The sequence below is a fragment of the Lontra canadensis genome, unplaced genomic scaffold, assembly GCF_010015895.1.
Source record: "Lontra canadensis isolate GAN:19392208 unplaced genomic scaffold, GSC_riverotter_1.0 scaffold2, whole genome shotgun sequence".
NCBI lineage: Eukaryota > Metazoa > Chordata > Mammalia > Carnivora > Mustelidae > Lontra > Lontra canadensis.
In genome coordinates, this window is record NW_022630996.1 from 30,117,848 (window position 1) to 30,145,227 (window position 27,380).

Below are 27,380 nucleotides of genomic sequence, written 5' to 3' on the forward strand. Positions count from 1 at the left end.
GTTCTTTCAGCTTCAAGTAGACAACATAATGATTCAACAATTCTGTACGTTACTCAGGATAAATTTAGTCCTTATCTGGCCCCAAATAATACACATTAAAATCTTTTTAAAAGAAAAAAATCAGGTTGTAAAATGCCTATAAATAGGATTTTTTTTCTTTTTACAAAGGAATTAAAAAATACTCAGGGAAACAATGATAAATAAGTACCTGCTAGTGATCTTCTTCAGAGAGGCCAAAGGATGCCAGGCTCAAGAAAGATTAAAAATGAAGGTAATAATGTAGCAGCTCTGAGTCTCATTTCAACAGGCAAGGAGGACTACTTGGGCTGGCAGGAAGTTCCATTTTATTTTGTCTTTCTTGCCACTTCTTTTACCTCTTCCCCACACATACCTAAAAGCTATGCACAGATTTGGTGTCTTACATAATCTCGAAACTGTGGGGAGGCCCTCCTGGTTATTGGTCTCATGTCAAGGTGACCTTTGTCCTGTGTTCCTGGCGCCTTCAGTGCATGGTTCTGCAGAGGGTACAGCGTCTGTGGTAGACTCAGCCTCAGAGACCTGCAGCCCTCCCCTAGGGGCAGGCTCACAGACCGGGTATAAGGCTTGCTCATCTCAGGCTGGGACAGAAGTCTCCTTCCCCCCATTTCTCTCTTCCTCTTTCTTGTCAGGATCTCTTGAATAAGCATTGAGTGGGTTAGGGTTTTACAAATGACAGGAAGAGTGATTGAGTTCAAGTTGCTTCTGCTTTCTGCCCTGACAAAAATAACCAAGGAAAGCAATCGCCAAAGCTGGTTGCTAGCTCCCTGCTTGAAATGTGTGTGTCGGGAGGATTGCGGAGATACAGGGAGAAGAACTGTGGATTGATGTTTCTCTATATTCTGCCACAGCGGGTTTGTCCATCTTGAAAGGATTCATTCTTTCAGAGGAAAGTACATAAGGTTAGATTAATAAGGAAGTTTCTTCTGATGAATAAGAAGGAGGTGTGCTTGCTCAGATGAGGAGAACTCAGGAGTCCCTTGGGAGAGATAAAATTGTACCTGGGCCACAGAGGAAGGTAGGAAAGCAAAAGGAATTCTAAGCCAAGTTTATTCCTCACACATAATGGGTATGGATAAGTGATTAAGAGATGGTGAGAAACAGGTTACTTTTAATGAAACCTCAGAGAGAAAGGAAAAGACAATGTGGCCTCAGAGTTCGGAAAGAAAGAGACTTTCAGATAAGCCGGGGCCTGTGACTTGTGTCCTGCTTATGTCCCACAGCACTGAGGAAAAGGAATGGGAGGCCACATCCTAAAGATGGCTGAACTGTCTCTAGGTACTCTCAGTCACAAAACAATGACTTCACAAACACCCTCTCTCTAATCTCATCCATTATTTTTTTCCAGTTTCCAAATTTTTCCTTTCCTATTCTTTCTTTTAAAAGCCCCTCGGGGCACCTGGGTGGCTCAGTGGGTTAAAGCTGCTGCCTTCGGCTCGGGTCATGATCCCAGGGTCCTGGGATCGAGCCCCGCATCGGGCTCTCTGCTCAGCAGGGAGCCTGCTTCCTCCTCTCTCTCTGCCTGCCTCTCTGCCTACTTGTAATCTCTGTCTGTCAAATAAATAAATAAATAAAATCTTTAAAAAAAAAAATAAAAAATAAAAAAAATAAAAGCCCCCCTAGGGGTGCCTAGGTGGCTCAGTCACTTAAGCATCTGACTCTTGATTTCGACTCAGGTCACAACCTCAGGGTCATGAGATCAAGTCCTGTGTCCGGATGCTCAGCACAGAGTCTGCTTACGATGCTGTCCCTCTCCCTCTGCCCCTCTGCCCCCCACCATTCACTATCTCAAAAAATAAAAAAATAGGGGTGCCTGGGTGGCTCAGTCAGTTAAGTGTCTGCCTTTGGCTCAAGTCATGATCTCAGGGTCTTGGGCTCTCGGCTCAGCAGGGAGTCTGCTTTTCCCTCTGCCCCTCCTTGTGCTCTCTCTGTCTCTCTTTCTCTGTGTCTCAAATAAGTAAATAAAATCTTTTTAAAAAATAAGAAATAAAGTAAGTTAAAAAGTAAAAGCCCCTCTAAAGTCAATATAAATGTAAAGTGTATATTTGCACCCTGGAGTTGTATGTGTCTGAGCACCCTAATGCCTTCTAGTACAGAAAACAAAAGAGAGAAATTGATCATTAATGTGAAGGTATGCAACTCCAAAATGTGCCAGTAACTCTGAATGACATGATTTTCTGGGTATTTGACCCTTACTACAAAAGATGAGAGGTAGAAAAGAATAATAAGGGGGAAACTATCTTCTTTCATGAACCCAGGGCTCTTGTGCCCAGCTTTCCGACCTGTTCTGTGGATTTTAAATGAATGCTTTAAGGGTCATATGATTTCAGCCACAATGCTCAAGGTTAGCACTTGAGAAATAATGTGTTTTCCATTGTATGCGGTGTTCTTATTATCAAAGTAAGACTCTGAGATTTAACATAGACCATTAGTGTAATGGACTGAACTCAATGCTCATTGGCTAGGTGAGATCACTGGTGTCCCTCCTGCCTTCTACCTTCCTTTTCAAGTATCGGTATCATGCTTTGTGTACTTTGGTAATACGCCATTTTGAGTTCACTGTTGTTATAGTGCAATCTTTTTAGAAAATTGTTACATACTTTTTTTTTTTTTGGTTGACCATTTAGTTTTTTATTTAGGCTGTATGTTATGTTTCAAAACATAAGAAAATTTATATGGAGGGGGGTCGGGAGAGGGTGATGGGGTTATGGACGTTGGGGAGGGGATGTGCTATGGTGAGTGCTGTGAAGTGTGTAAACCTGGCGATTCACAGATCTGTACCCCTGGGGCTAATAATACATTATATGTTTATTAAAAAAATTAAAAAATTTAAAAAAAATTATATGATGCAGGGACCACTTTTTTTCATATATAAAAATCTACTCTACTCTTACCATGCAGAGATAACCTTCGTGGTTAACATTAGGGGATATGATCTTCTTGACTATTATATGTATTTTTTCTTTTTTAAATGAGAGAGGTACCTGTCCATACTGTATTACACCTTGGCTTTTTCAATTAATTCTCTTGAAAAGATTTGCCTTTTATCCTTCCTTAACCTCAGCTTTAGTGACTGTATATAAATTTTAATGTGTGACTGTATTGTAGTGTACATAACCAATTCCTGATGATTTAACTTCTAGTGTAATTTTAATTTGTCATTTTTAATTTGCGATATAATTTTTCATGGTATCTTAGTGCTTTTTCTTAAACTGTGAAAAAGTACATCCTTAATTTTTTAAATAAAAAATGGAGAAATATTAATCAACATATGAAAACCTAGTGTTTCCATATCTGCTTAGAGAAATACTTTCTTGCCTGGAGAGACAGCTATAATTGAATTTAAAATAAATTCAATAATATTAATTTTCTGAACTCCTACTAAGATTAAATATACTAAAACTCAAATGTGTTATTCAATTTAGGAGAGCACAAGCTTCATTTTATTCCTGCCTTGATTGGCCCTTTCCTAGAAGTGACCTTGATACCCCAGGCAGATCTCCGGAATGTCATGATTCCTATTTTTCACGATATGATGGACTGGGAGCAGAGGCGGAGCGGCAACTTTAAACAGGTAGGCAGATGAGCTTTTCAGAGCGGTTGGGGAGAATTTCAGTTCTTCTCGAGCATCTCTGAGCTACCAGATTCAACTCCAAGTTGGGAAGTGAGCACTGAGCGCTCAAGGGACTTCGATTCCAGCCTGGTCTGCCTTCTCCCCTTCGTGTGACCTTGGTCACTTCTCCAGTCCTGTGTTCCCCCTGAGCCTCCGGGGAAGCTCTCACATCCTCTTCTGCTTAAAAATTCTGTGATTTCCAGGGTTTCTATTGAAGAGCTGGCAGAGACTTGATCTGTTCCCAGTTGGACATGACACAGAGGAATCAGAAGACTAACCATTCTTAAAATCACGGACCTGTCTGTGGCCTGCACATTGCCTTTGGTGAATGGCTAGGTTTTGAGCATTTGATGCATAGTATGTTTTATCGCTTTTTGCTCGAAGTGCTGATAGTTAATTTAAACAGGAAAGCAGTGGAAATTCTTGCATCTAGATTTCTAGATGAGCCTATTCGTTTCATTGACATAGGTTCTGAGAGCTCTGCTCCAGTTTTGGAAAGAATAGAAGTTTTTATTACAAAACTACATTACATAAGCAATCAGCTGCTTTTTGCTGCGCCAGGTCACTCAAGTTGGAGATAGTTGCCTTCTTTCTGTTCAGGTAGTCACCTCACTGAGCTGTACACAGTCACTTGTGTGAAGGACCTGCTCCCCGCACTCCCCTAACCATGCTTCTCCAAATGAAGCCTTTCTCAAATTTTAGGAATGATTATCAACTCTGCGAGTGAGTGAAGGCCACCACAGACCCCTCCTCCTGCCGGAAGCATGCCATATCACCTGTATCAATATCTCATTTCAAGAAAGCGAATCACTGAATGGAAGGCTATTTTAAAATTGTACCTGCCTGGGGGAGATCCATTCTCCTTCCTTTGGTCTTCATAGCCTTATTAGAATTTGATTCCAAGGAATAACTGAGCTTAGTCCTTTGACAAAGTCAAGTATCTCTCCCAGTCTGTAGTTGCTTACCTCTCTGTGGCCATGCAGGGGTGTTTCACTTTCTGTCTCAGACAGATGAAGGGCTATTTCTGCTTTCCTGATATTCAAGGCCCAAGGGATTTACATTCTTGAAGATATAAATGTTTTGACTGCAGGTTTTCAGGAAATATGTCCTTTTTCTCTCATGTAGTTTATTGCTGACTTAGAATATTTCCATGGATCTACCATCTGGACATGGATAAGGCAAGTTCTCAACTGGAGCAAAGATTTAGTGCAACCTCAGACTGTTTTGAGAAAGAAAATAGATAGAAAACACATCAAAGATTTAAATTAATGTCTGTGGGTATGTTACTTTGCTAATGTTCTTACACATTGAGTGATTTTTTTTTTTTAAATAAGTAAGTAGGACTTGCCAGTTTTTATAGCTCTTAAAAAAATTCAAGTGTTTAAGCTGGTCTGTAAACATTTGTGTTTGAGTCAACAAATAGAAGTCTTTGGTTGCAGCAGATGACACCCCTCTGGGAGTTCGAAGTCACATTGCTCCATCTAAATTAGCCGCCTAGAATTCCAGGGGGGTGTCTGCTATTAACCACAGCTTATGATAATGTTGCTTTCACAAAATTTACTGTGATTTTTTTTTTGCTTGCAGATAGAAATACGTTTCAGTTTGCCTAGGGAACCCACTTGTGAAGGAGAGGAAAGGGAGTAATATTTGGGTATGTTTCAGGTGGAAGCCAAGCTCATTGACAAACTGGACAGCCTGATGTCTGAAGGCAAAGGTGATGAAACGTACCGCGAACTCTTCAACAGTATGTGAGTAATGCGTGTCTCTCCAGTCGGTTCCCTTCAGAGGATTTGGTGTCAGTGCTAAGCGCCAGAATGCTGCAAAGACAGCTTGGGTCTCACAGGAGTGCTTTGTATTTTGTGGAATGTGAGATAAAGGATAATTGCCTAACTCTGGTGAAGGATCTTAGTATGCTGATGGTTAGACCCCTTTCCTCATTTTAATCTCTGATTAGGTCAGATCACTTGTGTTACGTAACAAATCTCAATCTTTTCAATCCTAAGAATTAAAGCCAGGGCTGCAAAATAATGATTTTAAGTAGGGTTAAGAGTGGGAAGACGGCAGGGCGGGGGGTGGGGGGTGGGGAGACAATGACATAATTATTGGGTTCTTGTGCATTGCTCTCCAAAGCAAGATATCCTTGGCTGATTTCTTGACGGGTTGACTAAGCTAAGAGCTGGCCTCTGTTGTTCAGTACTTGATTTGATTCATTGATACTGATCAGTCACTCAGCATTATTAATTGCTTTCTAAATGTTCCTTGCCAGAGTATCACAGAACCAAGTCATTTTTAGTGAATTCTGTGATTTGGATTTGGATGGAGGCCAGAACGACTGCAGAGTGCTGTAGGGGACTTTGAGGCGGTCCTTTCCAATAGAATGTGATCGCAGTCTGGGGTGAATTGCTAGACCCAGTTCTCATCACTGTGTGAGATGGCCAGAGAGGACATGTAAGAGTGTTTTAGTACTTTAGGGTTTTCATTCTAACATTCGTTTTCTCCACCGTTTTCTATGGATCTTAGCCATTTTCAGTCCGAGTATGTTGATAAAGTATTTCTTTTTGAAGGCAGGACTAGCTCCTTATGCCTGGAAAATGTTAACAGTTCTTTCAGAAGTACAAAAATCATTCAGCGATACGTCTTTCTGTTACAGAATATGCTCTGCCTTGTATGTGTGCCCAAGCATCACGTCCAGCTATTCATGCTTCAGAATCGATAGCCAAATGCCAAGTTGTATACTTTGTTTTATGATCGTTACTTTAGAAAAGTAGATGTATTATTAGTATCCAGATTTAGAAAGCATTATTAGTGACTGATAAGTTTCAACTTGCCTGATTCAGAATCATCCCTGAACCTTTTAAGAAAATTACATTCAAAGGAAGAGCCAAGAAGGGTACCCAGATTTCTTGGGATGGTGGTGGGTGATGATAACATAGATTCTTTGTACTGATTCCTGAACAAAATCATTTTCTTCTGGTACCGCAATTAAACTGGAACTTTTAGTAATTATTCACCAAGCCCTCGTTCATTCTAGTGTACAAAGCGCCTGTGTTTCATGACAGCTGGAGTTTAGCAAGAACTCTGATTAAAGCCTCATCCAGGGTAATAAATTGCCTTTGAAAACTGCTCTCATTTCAGTTACCAGTCCTTGGTTTGAACAAAGAAGTAAAATGAGAAAGCACTCAGTGAAATGAATCTCAGGAGATTTGTGATTAATTATTTATAATAAATTCACAAGATTAATAAATACATCATTTTATAGTGTCTCTTCTCTACTTTAATAAAGGCCTAGAGCTTGCAATTTGGATCGCTTGTGTCTAAATGAGGCTTTGAAATAGGAGATGTACCTTGACGTTAGCATGAAACCAGTAATTAATATATTAAGCCTCTGTAGTTAAGACTGTTTTAAGGTGCCTGATTCATTCAATGGAGATTATTTTTCTTTTGTGATTTTTAACATATTATTAGAAATGTAACTATAAATATTTTTCTTTTATGCTTTTTCTACCAGCATATTGGGTTTAAATAAAACCTAAAGTGATAATTAAATATCATTACTACCTGGGTTCAGAAGAGAAAGTGAAAAGCCAACCATGTTTCAGGAAACAATGAAGTGCTGCTTTGGCAATAGAAGTCACCATGAATTAGTAGAAGCACAATGAGTCACTGCACACATTATGAATTGGGAACACATGCCGTTATGGTACAGATTCTCATTTGTTCTCTGTAGTTCATATCTAAAACTTCTTCAGTTTTGTTCAGAAGCTGAAAGTAGCTTCCTCCTTCCTGCAAATGTAGGAGTTGCCCAAAGAGCCTCCTTAGAAGGAGACTTGAAATCTGTGCAGTGGTTTCCTTCCTAAGAGCTAGCTCACCTTTCCCCACCCCATCCCCCAACATTGTCTTCATGGACCCATACTCCATCTTTTTGAGTAAGTAGGAGTCAGGATTTGTTATTTTTGATAATGCTGGAAGTGTAGATCATTGACACCAGTGTGCTCTCTCCAGCATAGAGTGTCAGAACTAAATTCGGCTTCCCCTGGCTCTGCTTGGTTTGGTTTTATTTACCAAGTACCTCCCTGGGGCAGGTGCTGTCCTAGGGCTGAGGACACCGCAGGGACTGTGCTGTGGGAGCACACAGTAGGGTGCTTTCCGGACGAGCCACTGTCCCTCTCCTTCCTTTCTCATATGTTGCTCTAAATAATTAAGTAAGACTCCAGGTCATTCCAGAGGTCTTTATTTGGCAGTCACACATTAAATTCTCATTTGGAGGCTGAGCAGTGGATACACCATGTATCTCAGGAGTCCGGCTCTTCTCTTTGGATTAAGAAGAGCATGGACACACAGACACAGGTGTTTCCTGTAGGAGGGATGGCCTCACCACCACTATGTGGTGATGTAGAGAGAAGCAAATTTAGGTTCAGATCCTACCTGCCCCTGTTGATGTTCTTTCCCAGGGTAAGAGCTTTCTGAGGATTATGTCATCCTCTAGGACTCTGGTTTACCCCTCTCTCCACTGGTAGGGAGGCCCACTGCCTATCAGCTAGCAGTGAGAAATCACCCTTCACTGTTCTCGGGTGAGTTCCCCGTGTACTCAGCATGGGCACACGGGCCAAATAAAAACATAGTCTCCCTGAAGTTGGCTAGACTCTTCTCTTCTGCCGCGAGGCTCCCCTTCTCAGTTTGTATCAGATAAACTGGGAGAACCAGCTTCCCAATAGAAAGAACAAGCCTGGCTGCGAGAACAGATGGATCAGGTTCTAGACTTGGTCCTGCCATTTGGGTCTGGGATTCCTGAAGGTTAAGCGGGTGCTGCGGAGCTGTGCCTCTTCTTACAAGAGGGTTTGTGGAGCTCTGATTTCTGACTGTATCAGGAGGCTGTGCAAATTAATGAAATTCATGCCTGCAAAAGAAGTCTCCCTATATTTTTAGAATTATTACTTAACTTGAGTTCTTTGTTTTTCAGCCTATAAAGTATATGAGGTGTGGGCTGTCACTTGGGGAAATTTCTACATCACCCTGCACTGCTTTGGCAGGCAGATTTGCATTTGAGGACTTGGTTCGAGACCAGTTTGGCATTTAAGCTTGAATCAGGTGCTGTTCAGAGGGTTTTTAAAAGAAAACTCACTTAAAACAAACGAGGGGACCATCCCTGGCAGATTAGTCAGGGCAAGCTCCATCCCATGGTACAGGACTTCTTTCCCTCCCTCCCCCCACTTAATCCAGGAAGCAATTCAGAATAACCCAGGAAACGAATGCTTGGGGATACATAGGCAACAGATGAGGAGACAAGGCAGAAGGCTGGGCTCTGGAGAGGCAACAGCAAGAGGAAGTAGGGAGAGAAATTGGGAAAGAACATAGCACCAGGAAAGAAGAAAGGAAGGAAGGGAGGGAGGGAGGAGGGAAGCAAGTTAGTTTGGGCAGAATAGCTTTTTTTCTTTAGTGTTTACTTCTCCTTTAAGCACAATATGTGATTGGCTTAGGTTGTGCTTGTGAGAAATGTTTTCTTTCTCTGATAATCCCAAAACCAAGATGAAAAGGAAACGATTTTAGACAGAAAGGATCTTTAAATGTGGAGGGGTAGGGAAGGATGCTCCCATTGCCGTGCCTCTGTTCTTACTTTTATCTTTTGGGGAAAGTTCAGTCATAAAGGCTTTGCCAAGTGTATGCTTAATTTGCCAAGAGGCAGGAGTGAAAGTCAAACAGATCCTAATTATTCTGGTTGTTGTGATTCTGTGTTTACATAGTGCCTCTGCTCCAAGGTGCTTAAGATTAGGGAAAATGTAGGAGGGGAGTTGTGGTTCAGTACTTGTCACCAACCTGCTCTAACAGCCTCATAGACAATCTCCTGTGATTAATGACAAAATGAATGAAACTGTTGAGTGAGTGCACAGATAGTACAATATGTATTGAGTGGGCAAATGTGAAGGGAAAGGAAAAAACGCGAAACGTCATACCGTCTGTACAAGGATTTTCCTCTAGCAGTTGCATTGCAGTAAAATTGCCTGGATGAAGATGCATTCCACCGAGAGGTAGGAAAACATTTTTATGTGAATAACAGCAAGATCTTATTTCAAAGTAAACTTAGAGGTACTCCTGTTTTCCCTCTTCGCGGTGTTATTTGCTGTGGTAAGGCTCACGCCTCTGCTAGTGTAGGAGAGAAGCTAGGGGAGAATGTCTTGGAGCTTTGGGGTGCTTGTATAGTTTGAAAATATGATCATATGCATGTGTTCGTATTTTATGACTTGGTTAATCTGAAAATCAATTTGCTTTGTCAATGCTTCCTGGATTAGAATTCCGCTATTTGGTCCCTATCCTAGGTAAGACATTGTTTGCAAATCGTGCTACTTGTGCGATATTGGAGTGGTTGCTAAGGCATTTTAAGGTACTGATGAAAGTAAGATGGTTGTCATGGTGACTGATAAAAATAAGTGTTGAAAATGCCCTGCATTCTTTCTTTTCCAGTCTATTAAAGAAAATTGAGCGCGAAACATGGAGGGAAAGTGGCGTTTCATTAATTGCCACTGTAACTCGTCTGATGGAGAGGTTGTTAGATTACAGGTAAGCTGAGTCCCCTGCTTCTCGGGTGTGTTGTGCTCCAGCTGGGAAATCAGAGTCAGGATCCAGTCAACTTTTTGCTGGAGTTCATCATCAGCCCACAGTACCTTGTTGGACTTATCTAGCTGGTTCGGAGTTTTTAGTTCATTTTTTTCCCCCTTTTTCTCTCTTTTGTTTGGTGGACAGTTCTTTCAAAGTCTTAGTGAATTGAGAAGGTTCTCAGAGTCCCATGAGTAAAGGGATTTTTTTTGGTGTTTAGACTCAGCCATTGACACCAGGAGATCTTTCAGTTTTAGGGGGAAGACAGTGTAAACGAGAATTGTATGGTCAGGCTGCTTTCTTATGAAAGGGGGGTTAAAAAAAATGAAAGGGGAGGTGGCATGCGAAGTGCACACTGTTACCTTTCATAGATGCAATTTTTTGATTTTTAAATTATCTCAACTGTTAAAGCAGCTCATCTCCTTAAATGCGCGGTGTTTTCCTTTTAAGAATGAAACCCTCGTTCTTGTTGTTGATGGCCAGGCTTCTAGTTACTTCCCACTCCTCTGGAAGAAGGTGTATAAGAACACATCTTCACTCCTCCTTCTGGGGGATGGTGGGCAGCCTGTCTATTGAGAGGGAGCAGCAGAAATGGTGCTCAGGAGTGTCTCACTTGAGACCCTGCAGCCTGGGGCGGCTCCCCTAGTCCCCAGAGCCCCCTTCTCAAGGGCAACTTGCAAATGGCCTTGGGTCTCTGACAATACTTCCCCCTACCCTCCCCCAGTCCCACCCCCATGGAAGAAACTGTTAGCCCCTAGGAAGGAAGTTCTGAGTTCTGACTCTTGCTTTTTGTTTTTAGGGACTGCATGAAAATGGGAGAGGTAGATGGCAAAAAGATTGGCTGCACAGTTAGCCTTCTGGTTAGTAAACTATTCCTCTCTTCCTCCTTGTATCCTAACGTTTGATTCACAGAATCATTCTGTTTGTTCACAGAAATACTGTTTCGATTGTTTTTAGTTTACAATGTGTTTTTATCTGGATGCTTCTTAGAAGAGCTTGGAAGTGTTTTCAAAAGAAGCACAGCGAGCTTCAGGTTGAATTAAATCCCCAAAAATGCTCAACCAGAACGTCTCAGAAGGTCCCCAGCGCGTGGCCTGCCTGTGACTCTGTGAGATCAGAGAGCGATGCCCCCTCCCATCCTGTGGCGCTTTACCCTCCGGGCATCTTTTGTGGCTCTCCTAGAAAAAGGCACAACGTCCCTGACTAGAGCTCTTTCTACTTCTGCGTAGACAGTTTCTGTCCTTGTTTTTATATTCATTCTACATTTTAATGAATATTAGTCATCTCTTCTTTGGTGAACAAATGACAGTTTCTGTTTAACACACTAATTTTCACTCTCTAGCTTGTTTGCAAATTAAGTGTCTAATACCATTCTCCTGAAGTATTGCATCATGACTAAGATAAGCATATTAATTGATCACCCAAAGAGGACGTTTTTTAGGAGTAAAATTAAATATTATGTAAGGAAAACAGGCTACACCATGATTATCCTGAAACACTCAATTGTATTAAAATATCTCATCCCTAAGTGTTAAATAGGATGGTATTCTCACCGCAGAGCTGAAAAATTGACCATACACAGAGACATTCATTTTTTTTTTTTTTTACATTTTAATATCGGGTATATTGATGCTCTTGGTAGTTTCCCTTAGTCAGATATGAAATACAGAAATATGTGACTGCTTTCAGGTCTAAATGCGTGAGAGCCTAGGTTTCTTTTTCGTATGTTGCAGAATAGCTGAGGCCTCACAGCTGTTCTGAGTCCTTGTACAGACGCTCTTCTCCTGACTCTGATGGTCGGAATCCCTCACATGCCCTGCGGGTCTCTCTTTGCCGGCACCTCGGAAGTGTCTTTTGCCCCCACTCTCATCTGTCTTGGCCTCGCTCCCCAGCTTCAGCCTTTCCAGTCTGCTCTGTTTATTCCCTTCACAGCCCCTCGTCGAAGCACAGGACTTCTGCTCCTTTGTTACCAGTTTCCCTAGTCTGTGTCCCTCACTGCACTCAGGCTCCCCTCCAAGTAGATGCCCCTGTCCTTCTTTACCACACCCGTGGCTTGTTCCTCATTGTGAACGCATGTCCCACATCTCCACCCCCGAAATCAGTCACTAGAAATAGTGAGACCTGAGAGTCTTCTATCCGGCCCCATCTTGTGGTACACTTTCTGACATTATTTTTGTCATCAGACCCAACAGTGACCTCAGGCCACCGGACCAGATCCCTGAGGTCAGCCCACTCACCTCGATCTGAGCTCTCATGTCTAACCTTTGAGCATCGTCATTACCACTTTTAAGTCTCCTGCGTGTGTTTCCCCAGTGTCTTGCGTGCTGCTGCCAGCCTTTTACCACATTCGAGAGCCTCGGCCCAAGCTGCTTCTCTATCCCTACCTGGGCATCAGTGTTTGGGCAGAAGACCCAGTGCTCTGTCACTCTTAGTCTTCTTAATCCATCAGCTTAACCCTGGCTTTTCCCCAGTGCTGACCACAAAGTTTCATAAATAACCTCAAAGGACAACCGGTACTTTTTTCCAGAAGAATCTCCTTCCCTTGTCTCCATCTTCTTCCACAGTGCCCTCCGTATGGAGATAAGCAGGTACATGCAGACTCCAGGTTCATTTCCTCAGTTGGTGTAGCAGAAGAGATCATTTCCCTGGATGATGGAATAAATACTCTGCCTAAAATATGTGTAGTCCCCCAGTAGGAATAAGCCAGAGACCTAATAAAATCAGTGGCCCCAGTAGGATTCACTTGACACAAAGAATTTATCCTTTTGGCTTTGCATTGACCAAGAACAGTCTTTATAGAAAATGTTAGCATTTTTTTTTTAAAGATTTTGTTTATTTATTTGAGAGAGAGAGTGAGACAGAGCATACACTGGGGGAGAGGGAGAAGCAGACTCCCCACTGAGCAGAGAGCCCAACATGGGGCTTGATCCCAGGACCCTGGGATCATGACCTGAGCCAAAGGCTGATGCTTAACCGACTGAGCCCCCAAAATGTTAACATTTTGAAAGCTGTTCTAATTTCAGACTAGCATGAGAACGCTTATTATCAAAGTGCCAAATACATAACTTTGAAGCTAATCTTTTTAGCTTCTAGTCCATATGGAAAGTTCTTGATGTTTTCTATTAGTAATATGGTTCTCTTCAGGTACTCACTTCCTCTTAGAGATTTTCCTTAACTCTTTGGAAGGGTTAATTCCAGATTGTCTTCAGGAGAGCTCTGGCTTCCTTCACAAGATTGAAGTTAAACTGTAGTGTTAAATTCGTAAAAATGCATAATGTTTGACATGACTCATACTAGGAAATGTAATTATTGTTTTGTTCTTTGTGTCACAAGTTTTGCCAGACATATGTGAAAAATTCTCATCTGTTGACTGAAGAGATGTTTCTTCTTCTTCTTCTTCTTCTTCTTTTTTTTTTTTTAAGGAGAATTATTCATTTACAGAGTGATCACTTATTTTGTTCTCAAAAAAATGCTGCTTCTTACCAAAAAGCTATTAGAGCAAATCATCCCTTAATAATGTAAAAAGCCTGCTGTGGGGTTGTTAGACTTGTGTTTATGGTACAACAGTTCTTGCTAATTAAAATGATTTTGGCCATAATAAGAGAGATGCGGATAGCATTATTTACTTAGATTTTTAAGGAATGCCAAGATCTATAGGAGACAAGAGGAAAAGGGGGAGGATAATGGTATAAATTGGAAGAAAAAAAATTTTATGATGCATTCAACTAAATGTCAGTGCCTCAAGGTAAAAAAGAGTTCTCATATTGAAGAATAGACAATATTAGGTGGTGGACAGAAGGTACATTTGACAGAAGGTCCTCGGGCTTGAAGCCAAGTGCAATTTAAGCAGCCACATTGGCTAGTTTCGTTCATCACCAGAGCCCTGTCTAGCTAGTCAGTTTCAAAGATTTTTAGGATTCCTGATCTTTCCCCCTTAAAGAAAACCTGTCACTCCTTCAGGCCAACAGAATTATCCCCATATTGCCTCTCATTTTCCCTTCTTCCCCATATCAGCCAGGAGCAGTGAACAATAGTGATGGTAGTTCAGAGGGCTTGTGCAGTGATTTCATAATGCACAAATGATCCGCCAACAAAAAGTGCCCCATTTAGAAGCTCACAGCATCCTGCTTTTGCTGGAACCTCATGTCATGTACATTTTTGTTCCTGTTTACTAAGTTCAGTGAGGGCTAAGGTATTTTGTACAATGTGGTAGAGGAGTACATGTGGGTGGTTATAGCTTACACCCTTAAAAACCCAACATAATGGGTCCAGGTAAGTCAGAGTTGAATTTTTCATAAGTAATGTTAAAACATTTTAGGGAAGATTGGTAATTTCCAGATAACTTTTTTAAAAAATAAACAAAATATTTTCAATAAGCATGCCCCTCTAATAATAGTTTGAAATCTCTTGTTAATAATCCCTTTACTGGAATTATTGAGACCCCAGCACAAGTAAGAAACTCTGAATAGTACCTTACCAAAAAAGAGCATTTTCATTCATCCTCTTTTACATGATTTTTCAGGGGAAGAAAAAAAATGCTTTTACATTATTTTTACTCATCCTTACTTATATAGATCTTAGAAACTTTTTTTTTCTTCAGAGCAAAATATGTTTGAAATTTGAAATTAAGCTATGCGTTGAATATCAGTGCTCGGGTTTAACAAGTGGATTAATCTATTGTTATTTTTAATATATTTTTTAGTTGACTAGGCAGTAAAACTAACAAAAAAATAATAGAGTACAAAATAAATGTGAGTTGCTGGCAGTAACGTTCCCCAAGCGTTACCAACTTATCCAATAAATTGCTAGGTAATGTTTAACATAGCGTTGCATTAAGAGTATATCACTGGGCCTCCTTCCTTAATTTTTCAAAAGACATTTGTATGGAAAAATGTGTCCATTCTTGTAGTTCCAAACATGGAGCTTCACAGAGTAAAAAGCAGCTGTTTGCAAACCTGACTGTTGAGGAACGATCCATACTTGTATTCTTTTTTACAGAACTTCTATAAGACTGAACTAAACAAGGAAGAGATGTATATACGCTATATCCACAAACTCTATGATCTGCATCTCAAAGCGCAAAACTTCACAGGTAATTCTGTCTTTTGGCTCAGGGTGGGGAGAGTGGGCTGGACACTGGTGTATCATACACGGTCAGTCCTTTGCTTTGTATAATTAGAGCTGGGAACTCAAGCATTTGTCCTTTATAATGGAAATTTTCCATTGGATCTATTTTTCTAGGTACTCCATTTTAATTTATTGGCTTTTTTACTCTATCTCTTGGCATAGTTTTTTAGAGGTTGCTTTTGGGAGTACAAAATACGTATCTCACTTTTGGAGCCTACTTATAGTTGGTATTTTACCACTTCAAGTTAAATAATGTTATGTTGTAGTTCCCTTACATATTGTGTATGCATACATTGGAAACCCCACCAGATAATGCCATAATTTTTACGTTAACAGTCATACCTATTTTATTTTATTTTTTAAAGATTTTATTTATTTATTTGACAGACAAAGATCACAAGTAGGAAGAGAGGCAGGCAGAGAGAGAGGAGGAAGCAGGCTCCCTGCTGAGCAGAGAGCCTGATGCGGGGCTCGATCCCAGGACCCTGAGATCATGACTCAAGCCGAAGGCAGAGGCTTTAACCCACTGAGTCACCGAGGCGCCCCCACAGTCATACCTATTTTAAAGAATTTAGAGGATTAAATGGTCTGTCTTTGTTGCTCATATGTTTACTGTTTGTGTTGCTCTTTCTTCCTTCATGAAGTTCTCAGTTCCTCTTTGTTATCATTTTTATTCAACCTAAAGAATATTTCTCTTAAAGTAGATCCAGTGGTGAAGGGCGCCTTGGTGGCTCAGTCAGTTGGGCGGCTGACTCTTGGTTTCCGCTCAGGTCACACTCTCACAGTTGTGGGATCAAGTCCCGAGTAGGGCTCTGTGGTCGTGGTCAGCACAGAGTCTGCTTCAGATTCTCTCTCCCTCTCCTTGTCTCTCTTTCTCTTTCTCAAATAAATAAATAAAATCTTCAAAAACAGAACAACAACAAAAAAGTAGACCTAGCAATGAAGAATTCTCGTTGTGTTCCTTCGTCAGAGAAGTCTTCGTTTTGCCTTTACCCCTGAAGGATACATCTGCTGGTTATCAAATTCTAGGTGGATAGTTCCTTTGTTTCAGTACTTGGAAAATATTGCCCTGCTGTCTTCTGGCCTCCATGGTTTCTGATGCGAGATCAGCAGTCACCTAAATTGTGTCCCTGTGTATAATGTGTAAGTTTCTCTGGTTGCTTTCAAGACTTTATCTTCGGTTTCTAGCAGTTCAATTATGATGTATATGGTCATGGCTTTCTTTAAGATTATCCTGTCTGGGTCCACAGTGTTTCTTGAATTTATAGACTTATTTCCTTTACCAGATTTGGGAGGTTTTCTGGCATTATTTCCTCAAATGTATTTTCTGCACTGGTCCTCTTTTGGAACTACAAGTGACATGAATGTTAGGCCTTTTGGTATTCTGTAAATTCTTGGGTCTCTGTTCATTTTTTTTTTCCCAGTTTTTCTTCTTTCTTATTCAAATTAGATCATTTCTGTTGATCCGTATACAAGTCAATTGGCTCTTCTGTGCCATTTCCATTCAGCTACTGAGCCCTTCCAGTGAAATTTTTTGTTACTGTATTACCCATTTCTAAAATTTCCTTTGCTTTTTTTCTTTTCTTTTCTTTTCTTTTCTTTTCTTTTCTTTTCTTTCTTTCTTTCTTTTTCTTTTTCTTTTTTTTTTTTTTTTTTTAGTTTCCATTTCTTTATAGGGAACTTGTATCTTTCTGTTCAAGAGTGTTCACTTTTACTTGAAGGAGCGTGGTTATAACTTCTTCATAGTATTTCTGTAAATCCAACAACTGAATCTTGGGGTTAGCATCTGTTAACTGCCTTTTCCCTTTGAAATTTTTTTGGTTATCCTGTTTCTTTGAATGTCAAGCCATTTGGGGTTGTTTCATGAACCTTTTGAATATTAAGAGACTCTGGGTTCTGTCAAAACCTAGAGAATGTTGAGGGTTTTTTTAATTTCAGCAGATAGTCCAATTAGATTCAAACCTCAAGTCCTAAACCACCTTCTGAAGGTTGTGATTCCAATGTCAGCTTGGTTTTCAAAGCCTTTCCATACTTTTCTGGTCTGTCCTACATATATGTCACTCGGAGAGAGCCTGGGACCTACCCAGTGGTCTGTACCATAGTTCATGTCTCAAAATCTTTGTTATGTTGATTCTGGTCTGTTCAATATACGTGCAGCTTGCAAGTGAGCTCAGGACATTGTACACATTTAAAAATCCCTTTCTCTCTGTGATCTTCCTCACTTTTACTATCTCCCAAGGGCTTCTTTTCCTAGCACTCTCACTTAATCTGAGGCAAATTAGTAAAAGCCAAGACTTGATCCTCCCTACACTGTGATACATATACATTCCCGACAGCTGGTCTTCTGGGGGCCAAGCACTGAACATAAAAAAGCCCATGGACGCCTCTGCTGCCATGATGCCTACACTGTGCACTCTGCAGCTTTGCGCTGTGTTCCCAGGACTCAAAGGAAGCTAGAAGGGTCAAAAGGACTCCAAACCCCAGGAGGGTTCTCCTCTCAGTCCTCTGACCAGAGGAGCTTTCCTGGGGAGCTTTTTATGTCCGTTTCCCTCTGTAGTTCCAGGAGACCAGGACAGCAAAGCCAGGAGATATGAAAGGTGAAAAAATAAAAACCGAAAAACTCACTATTCTATGGTCATTCTTTGAGTACAGATTTTCTTACTCTGCCCACCTTCTCTCATTTACTCTTCAGAGTCCTCCAAGAGTTGCCTTATATATCCTGCCTAGGGTTTTTAGTGGGGGAAAGATACAATACAAAGAGCTCACATATCGTAACCAGAAAAGAACCCTTTAACTGAATGTAGGAACTATAAATCTGAGTCTTTTGCTGCACTGTTCTTCCCAGGAACTCCTGAATTGTGGCCTCTTCTCCAGCTTTAAAAGAAAGTGATCCTTTCTGAAATGGTCCTATTGTGGCCAGATTTTAAATAATGCTTCCAGCTACAATTTCCCTGTATCGATTAATGCATCTCTGTTTCTCAGTGTGGAGACCTTGATGTGCTCTTTGGTATCTCTGAGCCTCCCTCAAATAATTAGTCACCATTTTCTGGTGATTTCCCTTCCTAACAATCTCTCAAAGCCACATCCTTTTCATTGTTCCCACTCACTCTGCCTCAGTTAGGCCTTCATCATCTCACACCTGAGCTGTATTCCACCCCCCCCCCCCCGCCCCTGGGCTGTTTCTTAATTAGCACCAGAACAGGGGACAGAAACTATAGCCTGCAGACCAGCCACCTGATTTTGTAAAGAAAGTTTTATTAGCACTCAGCCACACCCACTTCCACTTACGTGGCCATTGTCTGTGGCTGCTCTTGTGCCTACAAAAGGCAGAACAGAACAGTTGCAATGACCATACGGCCTGTAAGCCAGATTGTACATTATTATAATTGTAAATGTTTTACTGCCTGGCCCTGTAAGGCAATTTTACCAGCCCCTCCTCCAGATATAACCATTTTCAGTTGGTATCTTCTACAGAAAGAAGAAAAAAAAAATAGTTCAAGCTCTTTATGCAAGGTCCATCATGATAAAACCATTACCAATCTGTGCAGCCTCATCTTACCACTTGGGGCTACATTCCCTGTCTTCATCCTTCAGGGCATGTGTCTTTACCATCTTTTCCTGGAATTCTTTTTCCTTTTCTTTCCCACAGCAACTCCATGCCCCACCCCCCATCCCTCTCTCATGGGCTGAATTCATGGTTCCAACTCTTTTTCATCTTTTTCAGGCTTCATTAAAGCACTGACCACATTGTTGTGTTGTTTTGTTTAAGATTTTATTTATTTGTCAGAGAGAGCACAAGCAGGGGGAGAAGCAGGCTCCCCACTGAGCAAGGAGACTGATGTGGGACTTGATCCCAGGACTCAGAGATCATGACCTGAGCTGAAGGCAGCCGCTTAACCAACTGAGCCACCCAGGCGCCCCACCACATTGTTTTTAATAGTTATATAAGGGGTGTGTTATGTGTGTATGTGTTTGTGTGTGTTTCTGTGCATACACAGGTAGGTAGAAGTATCTCCAGTTAAAGGGTGAATTCCTTGAAGACAGAGATGATGTTTTCTTCTTCTTAGTGTTCTCATTTTAGTGCCCAGCCATGTGAGATTTTTTTTTAAAGATTTTATTTATTTATTTGACAGAGATCACAAGTAGGCAGAGAGAGGCAGGCAGGGGGGTGGTGGGGAGAAGGCTCCCGCTGAGCAGAGAGCCTGATGTGGGGCTCAACCCCAGGATTATGACCTGAGCTGAAGGCAGAGGCTTTAATCCACTGAGCTACCCAGGCACCCCCATGCAAGATTTTTTTTTCTTTTTTTTTAGAGAAAGGGGGCAAATGCATGCGTGTGGGAGTAGTGGGCATGGGGCAGAGGGAGAGAGAGCATCTCAAGACCTGATACCCAGTGTGGAGCCTGATACTGGGCTGGATCTCAGGACCTGAGATCATGACCTGAGCTAAAACCAAAAGTCTGACACTTAACCAACTGAGCCACCCAGGCACCCCTGCAATGTGAGATTTAAATAAATGCATCACCAATAAATTTACTCAGTTAAATTTTAAAACCTACAGAAATTTTTCTCCTTCAATATTGGTAATTCCCATATATATGTATGTATATATATATATACATACATATATATATATATATCTTCACACAGATATGCTGATGGTTTTGATTAAATAGACTAAGATTTTGGAGGTATGTTGTCAGAAAGTTTAAATGACCATTTTTATAGTCGTTAGTAGCCACATTTTGAGCTAGTTTTTATAGCAAAGAAAACCACCTAGTGGAGTTATTTTAAAATCCATTTAAAAAGAAATGAGGGAGGGAACTAAGGACAAGCTCTTCCAGCTATGTAACTGTTCTCTGAAACAGAGTCCAAATCTGTCTGATTGTATTTTAGAAATGGGCAAATTGGTTTTCTTTAATTTGTTTACTGAACTTGCAGTATTTATTTTCCCCAAAGTCATAAGAAATAAGTCCTCCTCACCTGCCACATTATACTCATTTCTCCTCTGTCCTCATTTTTGTGTGTCCTTGAAGAAAGTGAAATTAATGGGGAAACTTTTCTATCTTTAGAGCATTCTGTTTAAATGGCTTTAACCCTTTGCAGCCTTTTGTGACGGTACTCTCCATTCGTAATTCATCCCTTATCTTCTCGTGTTTTTTTTTTCTTGTCGCATGTGGGTGTCCTCACTATACTCTTGTCACGATGATGGAGCGAGATGGCCCATGTTTAATTATGTGGCGGTGACTTTTGTTCAAAATTCTAAGTACTTTTTAAAAAACTGCTGGAAATTTGCGATGTGATTCATTCTTCCCTCTTCAGTACATACTGTTGTTGTCTTAAGATGCAGAAGTATAGATATCCGATGTATTGCAATAAAACATCTACAGTTTGCTAATGTGTTTAAAATCTGCCTCAGTAGTGTCCTATGTTGGTCACACCTCAAAGGGTATATCTGTTTGCTTTTGTGGAAAGTTTCTATAGCTTCCTTTACACACACCATTGACCCCTGAGAGACATCATCGTTTTCCTGAATCAGATTCTGAGACGGGTGTCACCTACTCCACACTTTTCAATGTCACCATTCTTCTGATGCCTTGCCAATCCCAGTTTGCCCTCCCAGACTCAGTGCCGGCATACCCACTCCCCATCTACCCCTTGTCCCTGGACCGCCCCAGGGCAAGCATGATTTGGAAAGCAGTTGAGATGGACTAAAAATGCTTTGTTGCCCCCCACCCTTGTAATTTTTTTTATTATGGTAAAATATACGTAACACAGTATTTACCGTCTTACCTGTTTTTAAGTGTTTTTAAGTCCATTGGCACGTCGTGCATTCCCATGGTTGCACAACCATCCCCGCTCCGGGTCTCCAGAACTTTTTCATAGGCACAAACCAAAACCGTGTACCCATGAAACAGTAGCTTCCCATTTTCTGCTCCCCCCAGTCCCTGGCGTCCACCATGCTACTTTCTGGCTCCATGAATTTGACCTTCATAGCTCTTTCAGTCACCACCTGTGGGCAGCTAAAGGCTTCAGCTGGGGGAAGGGGTTTGCTTGGTCCTTCTCATCCTTTTCACTATGAAATGATTAGCCACAAGGATATTTTTTGAAACCTCAGGTATTGGGGGAGAAACAAAAGAAAACTGAGAGACAAAAGTGTTCGTTCCAGAGCTGTTTATTAAGAGAAAAAGGAGCTATTCAACAGTACAGGGCGAAATCTTGAAGGAGAGATCTTTGAAGGCCTGCAGGTGTCACCTCTGTGGTAAATGAAAGGAACCATGGATTATTCACGTAGACAGAGGAACAAGGACACACATAGGGCTTTGGTAGATGCTTGGCATTTGTTATAAGGCTGTGTGAGGAATGAAAGATCAGGAAGTCATCTCAGGAAGTCTCAGGACACTAGAAGCTTCTCAGATCCAGCGCCCATCTGACCATTATTATTAGCGTTCTTGTCCCATCAAAACCAGTCTTCCTGGCTGGCAACCTACGGTGTGGCCATTCAGCTCTGTTTCTGCAACTGCCCAGTTAGCCAGCACCCTGGATGCTCTCCTCTGTCCACGTCACGTTCACCTTCCACAAGGTAGAATTTGGCGAGTGTCCATTAAACGGAAGGTGCCTCCGTCCCTGTATGGGCAGCTTCCTTGTACCACTGCCTCCAGATGAGGAGGCATTGTGTTTCCTTCATCAGAAGCCTCTGATGGGGCCAAGGGACTCCAGCCACGGAGGCTGGAGGCTTCTCAGGAGAAAGCGGTGAGCTCCATCTTATGTGTACTATGTGGAGGGACCCTGAATGTGAGCAGAGGTTGGTAGGGACCAGATCATGGCCAGCCTTCCCTGTCCCTTTCGGAAACCTACATTTATTGTTAGCTGCTGCGAGTCACTGGCTGCTTGGAATCAGGGGAGCAATACGATCCTTTGCAGTTGAAGGGTCAGACTGGTAACAGTGTGCAGACTGAACAGAGGGGAGTAAGGGACTGCTGGTGGCGTATGAAAGCTTTTGCAGTTATTGAAGCCAGGAGACTAAGCTCACCAAAGGTAATCACGAAGAAAAAAGGCCAGAGCCTGTGCCTCACAGGACTTGCACAAGTAAAAGGCAAGAGAAAAGTGAAAGGGATCCAGGCCTTTCTTATTACAACTTCATGTTACACACTGAGATGACCACATCGTGGTAATAGCACTTAACCTGCTACTTTGGAGCTTTATGTATAGTTACTCTTAAGGCAAATAAACGAAGACGAAGAATGACCATTTATTGATATTGTGTTAAAAGCTACTATTAGATTTTTTTTTAAGATTATTTATTTATTGAGGAGGGAGAGAGCTCGAGCAGGAGGGGCAGAGGGAGAAGGAGAGAGACTCTCAGGCAGACTCTGCACTGAGCGTGGAGCCCCACACAGGGCTGGAGCTCATGACCCCGAGATCATGACCCAAGCTGAAATCCACAGTCAGGCACCCAGCCGACTGTACCACCCAGGCACTAAATACTACATCTTTAAGAGATTAAATGGATTAATAACTTAAGGGTTCGCCTACTTTATTCTGTTTAATAAATGAGTTGGCCATTACAATATTAAAGGAAAAAAAATAATTATTGTAGTCCTTCATCAGTGACAGTGGAACTCTGGCTCCTATCGATCTGCTTGGCCATAGTTAAGATTCAGGAAGAGACCTGCAGAATGGCAAGTATTCTATTAAGGGCACTACCTATGAACTGTGCCTAGCCTGCGGATTACCATTTCCATGTGTGTATACAGAATACCACCTCTTTACACGTTTTCCCAAGAAATCCCAACTGCACCAACATGTAATGACTTCAGTAACCATTACTAAAGATTTGGGGGGCCAACTGAGGGTCATACCACACAACACACAACAGTCCTCTCCCTGTAAAGAGAGAACTTTTTCAGCCTTTTATTATCAAGAAGAATTTAATTACCATTTCTTGTTTCCTAAGCACACCCTTTGGAAGATGCCTGTAGCCTCCCCCAAGGGATTTACCAGTGAACATCCCCAGCAGTCAAAGGCATGTCTCCCTATTTCTCTGAATGAGCTCCAACAATATACCCTCAAACATTTTTATGATGCCAGCAGCATAGAGGCGTTGTAGAAATAAGGAAGAGGGATGGGAAGGAAGAGAAGGCAAGAAAGAGGGAAAAGAGAAAGAGAGAAATGGGGGTCGGGGTGGGGATGAATATTGGGAGCCAAAAGATGAAATACAAATCTCTGATAATTCCATCTTCCAGGGGGAAGTCATCACTTGTGAACTGGCTTTTGCGTCTATTGTGAACATTTTTCTTCATTATCATGAAATTCAAAAAATGTTTTTTGCAATCTGCCCCAAGCCAGCTGCATTTGAGGGGAAGCTGTTTGGGGTCTTGTCTTGATCATTTCCTTCCCACTCAACTTTCAGAGGCTGCATATACTCTCCTATTATACGATGAGCTGTTGGAGTGGTCGGATCGGCCCCTCCGGGAGTTCCTGACCTACCCCATGCAGACAGAATGGCAACGCAAGGAGCACCTGCACCTTGCTATCATCCAGAATTTTGACCGAGGCAAAGTAAGTAGCCCTCCCCACCCATGGTCTCTCTCAAGGTGGTTGTGTTGGTGTCATGTTTCCTTTCATTCATGGTTTTTTCATGTCTACCTCCTCAAGCCAGGTACCCTCAGATTTTAATGAGGATTAAAAACACCCAAGAGTTTGCTAAAATTCCCAGGTCCCACCTCTAGGCATTCTGATTGGGTATGTCTGGCATGAGGCAGGGGATTTTGTGACTTCAACAAGGACTTGACATTGCAGTGTGTACAAATTTGGGGCCATACTTTGAGAAACACTGGTCTGGAGGTTTTGACACCCAGGCATTTGATTCTCTGAAAAACCACCCCTCAGCTACCTCCCCAAATTAGCATGCATTCTGCCCCTTTCCACTTTTTTGGTAAGGGAAGATAAATGAAACTGACTGACTTTAAAGAATGTTATGGCATCCCATCATATAGTTAAAAGATCCCACTGACCTGATGATGCCATTCAGCCCATTACCTCACTCCACTCTGTCTCCCTCCTCAAGGACTTACAATACCCTTTAGGAAAACTTAAGAATCTGACCACAGTTGTTTATTTGATTTGAACATATGGATGCTTTGGTGATACGTGTCTTAGATTTAAATATATCTCCCAAAATGCGAAGGTTAAACAGGAGACTAAAATACAAACAGTGGCTGTCCTTCTTTTACAAAACATAATTGCATAACTTGATGCAAGGAAATTGCCTCTTTCCTATCGTCCTTTATTATGTATCTAAATACCCTGACATATCATTTGTTACATTAACAGCAAAGAAATGCCTTTGTGTCCTCCTCCGGTGAAGTTTCCATCTATAAGCTGTTATAAAATCCTGTTGTGCTTATTTTGGCCCTTCAAAGGGGTTTTTCACTAGATCGGGGGTTACAAACGATGGCCCATGTGTCAAATGGCTCAGCACCCACCATTTTTGTACCACCCACATTCTAAGAATTGCTTTTACATTTTAAAGTGTTTGAAAGATATGGCAAGAAAAAGAATATCTGACAGATGAAAATTACATGAAATTCGCATTTTGGTGTTCCTAGATAATAGCGTTATTACAGCACAGACACGCTTATTCACTGTGCCTGCCTTTGTGTTTTAATGGTGGAGTTGGGTAGTTGTGACAAGGACCGTGTCGCCCACCAAGCCCGAATTATTTACTGTCTGGCCTTGTGCAGAAAAAGTTTGATGACCCTTGGGCTAGATGAAAGAATTTTTGCATTTCTGCTGAGAGTAAACAGCTGGGTTAGATCCTCACAATTTACAAGTGCAGTTGAGCCAAGCAAGGGCTCGAGCATGCCAGCTGTGGATAATTGGGCCTTAGGGGTCAGTGGTAATTCCCCCCTTAGCACCGAGGGCCTGTTTATTCATCTACTTGGCCATTGTGGAACTGTAGTTATTTCAAGATGATGATTCTGAAATGATTCCAGAAAATGTTTCCACACCATATGTTCATGCCTGTTGTGGTGGATTATATTTTCTCACTTCCTAAAGATTTTTAATAATTTACATGTTAATTGCATGCTGGTATCAAGCTTAAAGTGGCAGTGGTACTATTAAAGGTAGACTGTAGAGATTAAGAAGTAAAGCCCGGTGATCTGAAAGCAGTCCCACCCTGTCCTCTGGGTGGAAATGAGTGAATGTTGTGGGACCACTAGTGTTTGTATCATTCGTTTGTCCACAGTGTTGGGAGAACGGCATCGTCTTGTGCCGGAAGATCGCGGAACAGTATGAGAGTTATTATGACTACAGAAACCTGAGCAAGATGAGGGTAAGGAACCTGGATGCGCGCTCATCAGGCAAAGGCATCCTTTTGTCCTTAACTTTCCAGTATCGTTCAGTAAAAGTAACTTTGTGATCATCCCGACCTGTCTTGCAGAAAGCTTGTTTAAGGGAAGCCTTTCCTCTGCAGCGTACTCAGCTGTTTATACAGAGAAATAGCAAAGGCTTCTAATTAGTACATGGAAGTGAGCCTTTGATCTCTTCTAAACATCACGTCTGCAATGTGCAATCTAATCCGTGATTGATTCTTTTAGTTTGCTGAGAAGTCTCTGTACTGTTTGAAGAGAAGCTCGCTTGTATGCAGATCTCTACCACAGTGTACCATTCTTAGACCCCAGTCTGCACAAACAGTAGACATGGCTAGCTGACCCATTTCTGACCACTTCAAGGCTAAATTCTACAGATGTCATCTCTCTTTAGCTGTAGCAACTTGTGTTATGTGCGATATCGGAACCAAGGTCTTGGTACCCAAGAACCCAGGGAGTTCAGTATTCTGTGCTCCTGAACCAAACATTTTGTCCCTTCTTTTCTTTTCAGGTTCAAATGGGTCCCTCTTGCTCTCTGAGTCCTTACTCTTCAGAGCCATGAGGATTTTGTGTCCTCTTATCACACTTAAGTTCTGCAGGGTTTCTAGAATAGAAAGATTGTGATGTTGCCTTTTAATTCTGAGGTAGCAGTTTATGGGATGATATTGTCAACCTTTAACAGCTCATAAAACCCCATACCTCACAAGTAGCTCACTCAGCCTGCAGGAGCTGGTATAGTATTTCATGCCAGAAGTTCATCGATGTTTCTTCTAACATGAAAACCAACGAGGAAAAAAAAAAAAAAAACAAAACAAAAACAAAAAACCTTGTTTCAACTTCAGTCCATCATGCTAGGTCTGGCAGGCACTGCGGTTCTATATAAAAACATGTCTGTGCTTCTCTTGGCATACAACCCCTTTAACAGAAGAGAGGTTACAGTGTTTACCCGGGAGAGCCCTTGGGTACCATAGTCACTCCGATTTTTATAAACCCAGAGCATTAAACTTCATGCCAACGGCTCTTTGGGGTGCTGTTACTGGGGGTAGGGGGAGGGGAGGGGGAGAAGTTTTCAAGAGCAATATTCGTATTTCTCTATAAACCCTGGGGATGATAATACCATGAATGGAAAACCATAAGCTTTATGTGCATCCTAGTGCTGACATGGTTAGAGATACACTTAAGAGTTTTCAGCCCAGACAGCACTTGGCACGATGGGTCTCCTCGGGTTCCGTTTATCCCTGTCCAGCCTGTGCAAGCTTGCACCTTCCAAATGTCCTGAATTACCATGACCAAGAAGAACCAAATCCACAGGTGAGTACATCTAGTGCTACAGTTTTCCAGAAAGTTTGGGCCTCTAATAGTTCGTTCATTTTTTTTTTAATTCATGTTCATCTTCATTTAATTGTGAAGAAAATATTTTCTCGATGGGCTTTGTGCATAGAAATTATTTTCTTTGGTGAGAACATGGAATAATATTTGATCCTTTAAAGGCAGGGTCAGCAACCTGTAGCCTGTGGACCTGGCAGGACTGAGCAGTTATGACAGGGACCATATGGCCTGAAAAGCCTATGTTCTTTATTCTCTGGCCATTTCCAGAATCATTTTGCTGATCCCTGCCTTAAAGTACAGAAAGGGAGTTA

At 41.6% G+C, this 27,380-nt stretch overlaps 1 protein-coding gene across 3 annotated transcripts in view; it reads left to right on the plus strand.

Moving 5' to 3' along the window:
• Nucleotides 1–27,380, plus strand: part of DOCK4 (dedicator of cytokinesis 4) — a 428,176-nt gene that overhangs the window by 356,921 nt on the left and 43,875 nt on the right. For 2 of the 3 annotated variants that reach the window (XM_032871243.1, XM_032871262.1), the window contains exons 31-38: nt 3,462–3,610; nt 5,312–5,397; nt 9,937–9,963; nt 10,109–10,204; nt 11,040–11,100; nt 15,239–15,332; nt 23,778–23,926; nt 25,617–25,703. In XM_032871243.1, coding sequence (XP_032727134.1) covers nt 3,462–3,610; nt 5,312–5,397; nt 9,937–9,963; nt 10,109–10,204; nt 11,040–11,100; nt 15,239–15,332; nt 23,778–23,926; nt 25,617–25,703 — 749 coding nt within the window. The remainder of the gene's footprint in view (nt 1–3,461; nt 3,611–5,311; nt 5,398–9,936; nt 9,964–10,108; nt 10,205–11,039; nt 11,101–15,238; nt 15,333–23,777; nt 23,927–25,616; nt 25,704–27,380) is intronic. The other variant, XM_032871253.1, reaches the window with a different exon arrangement.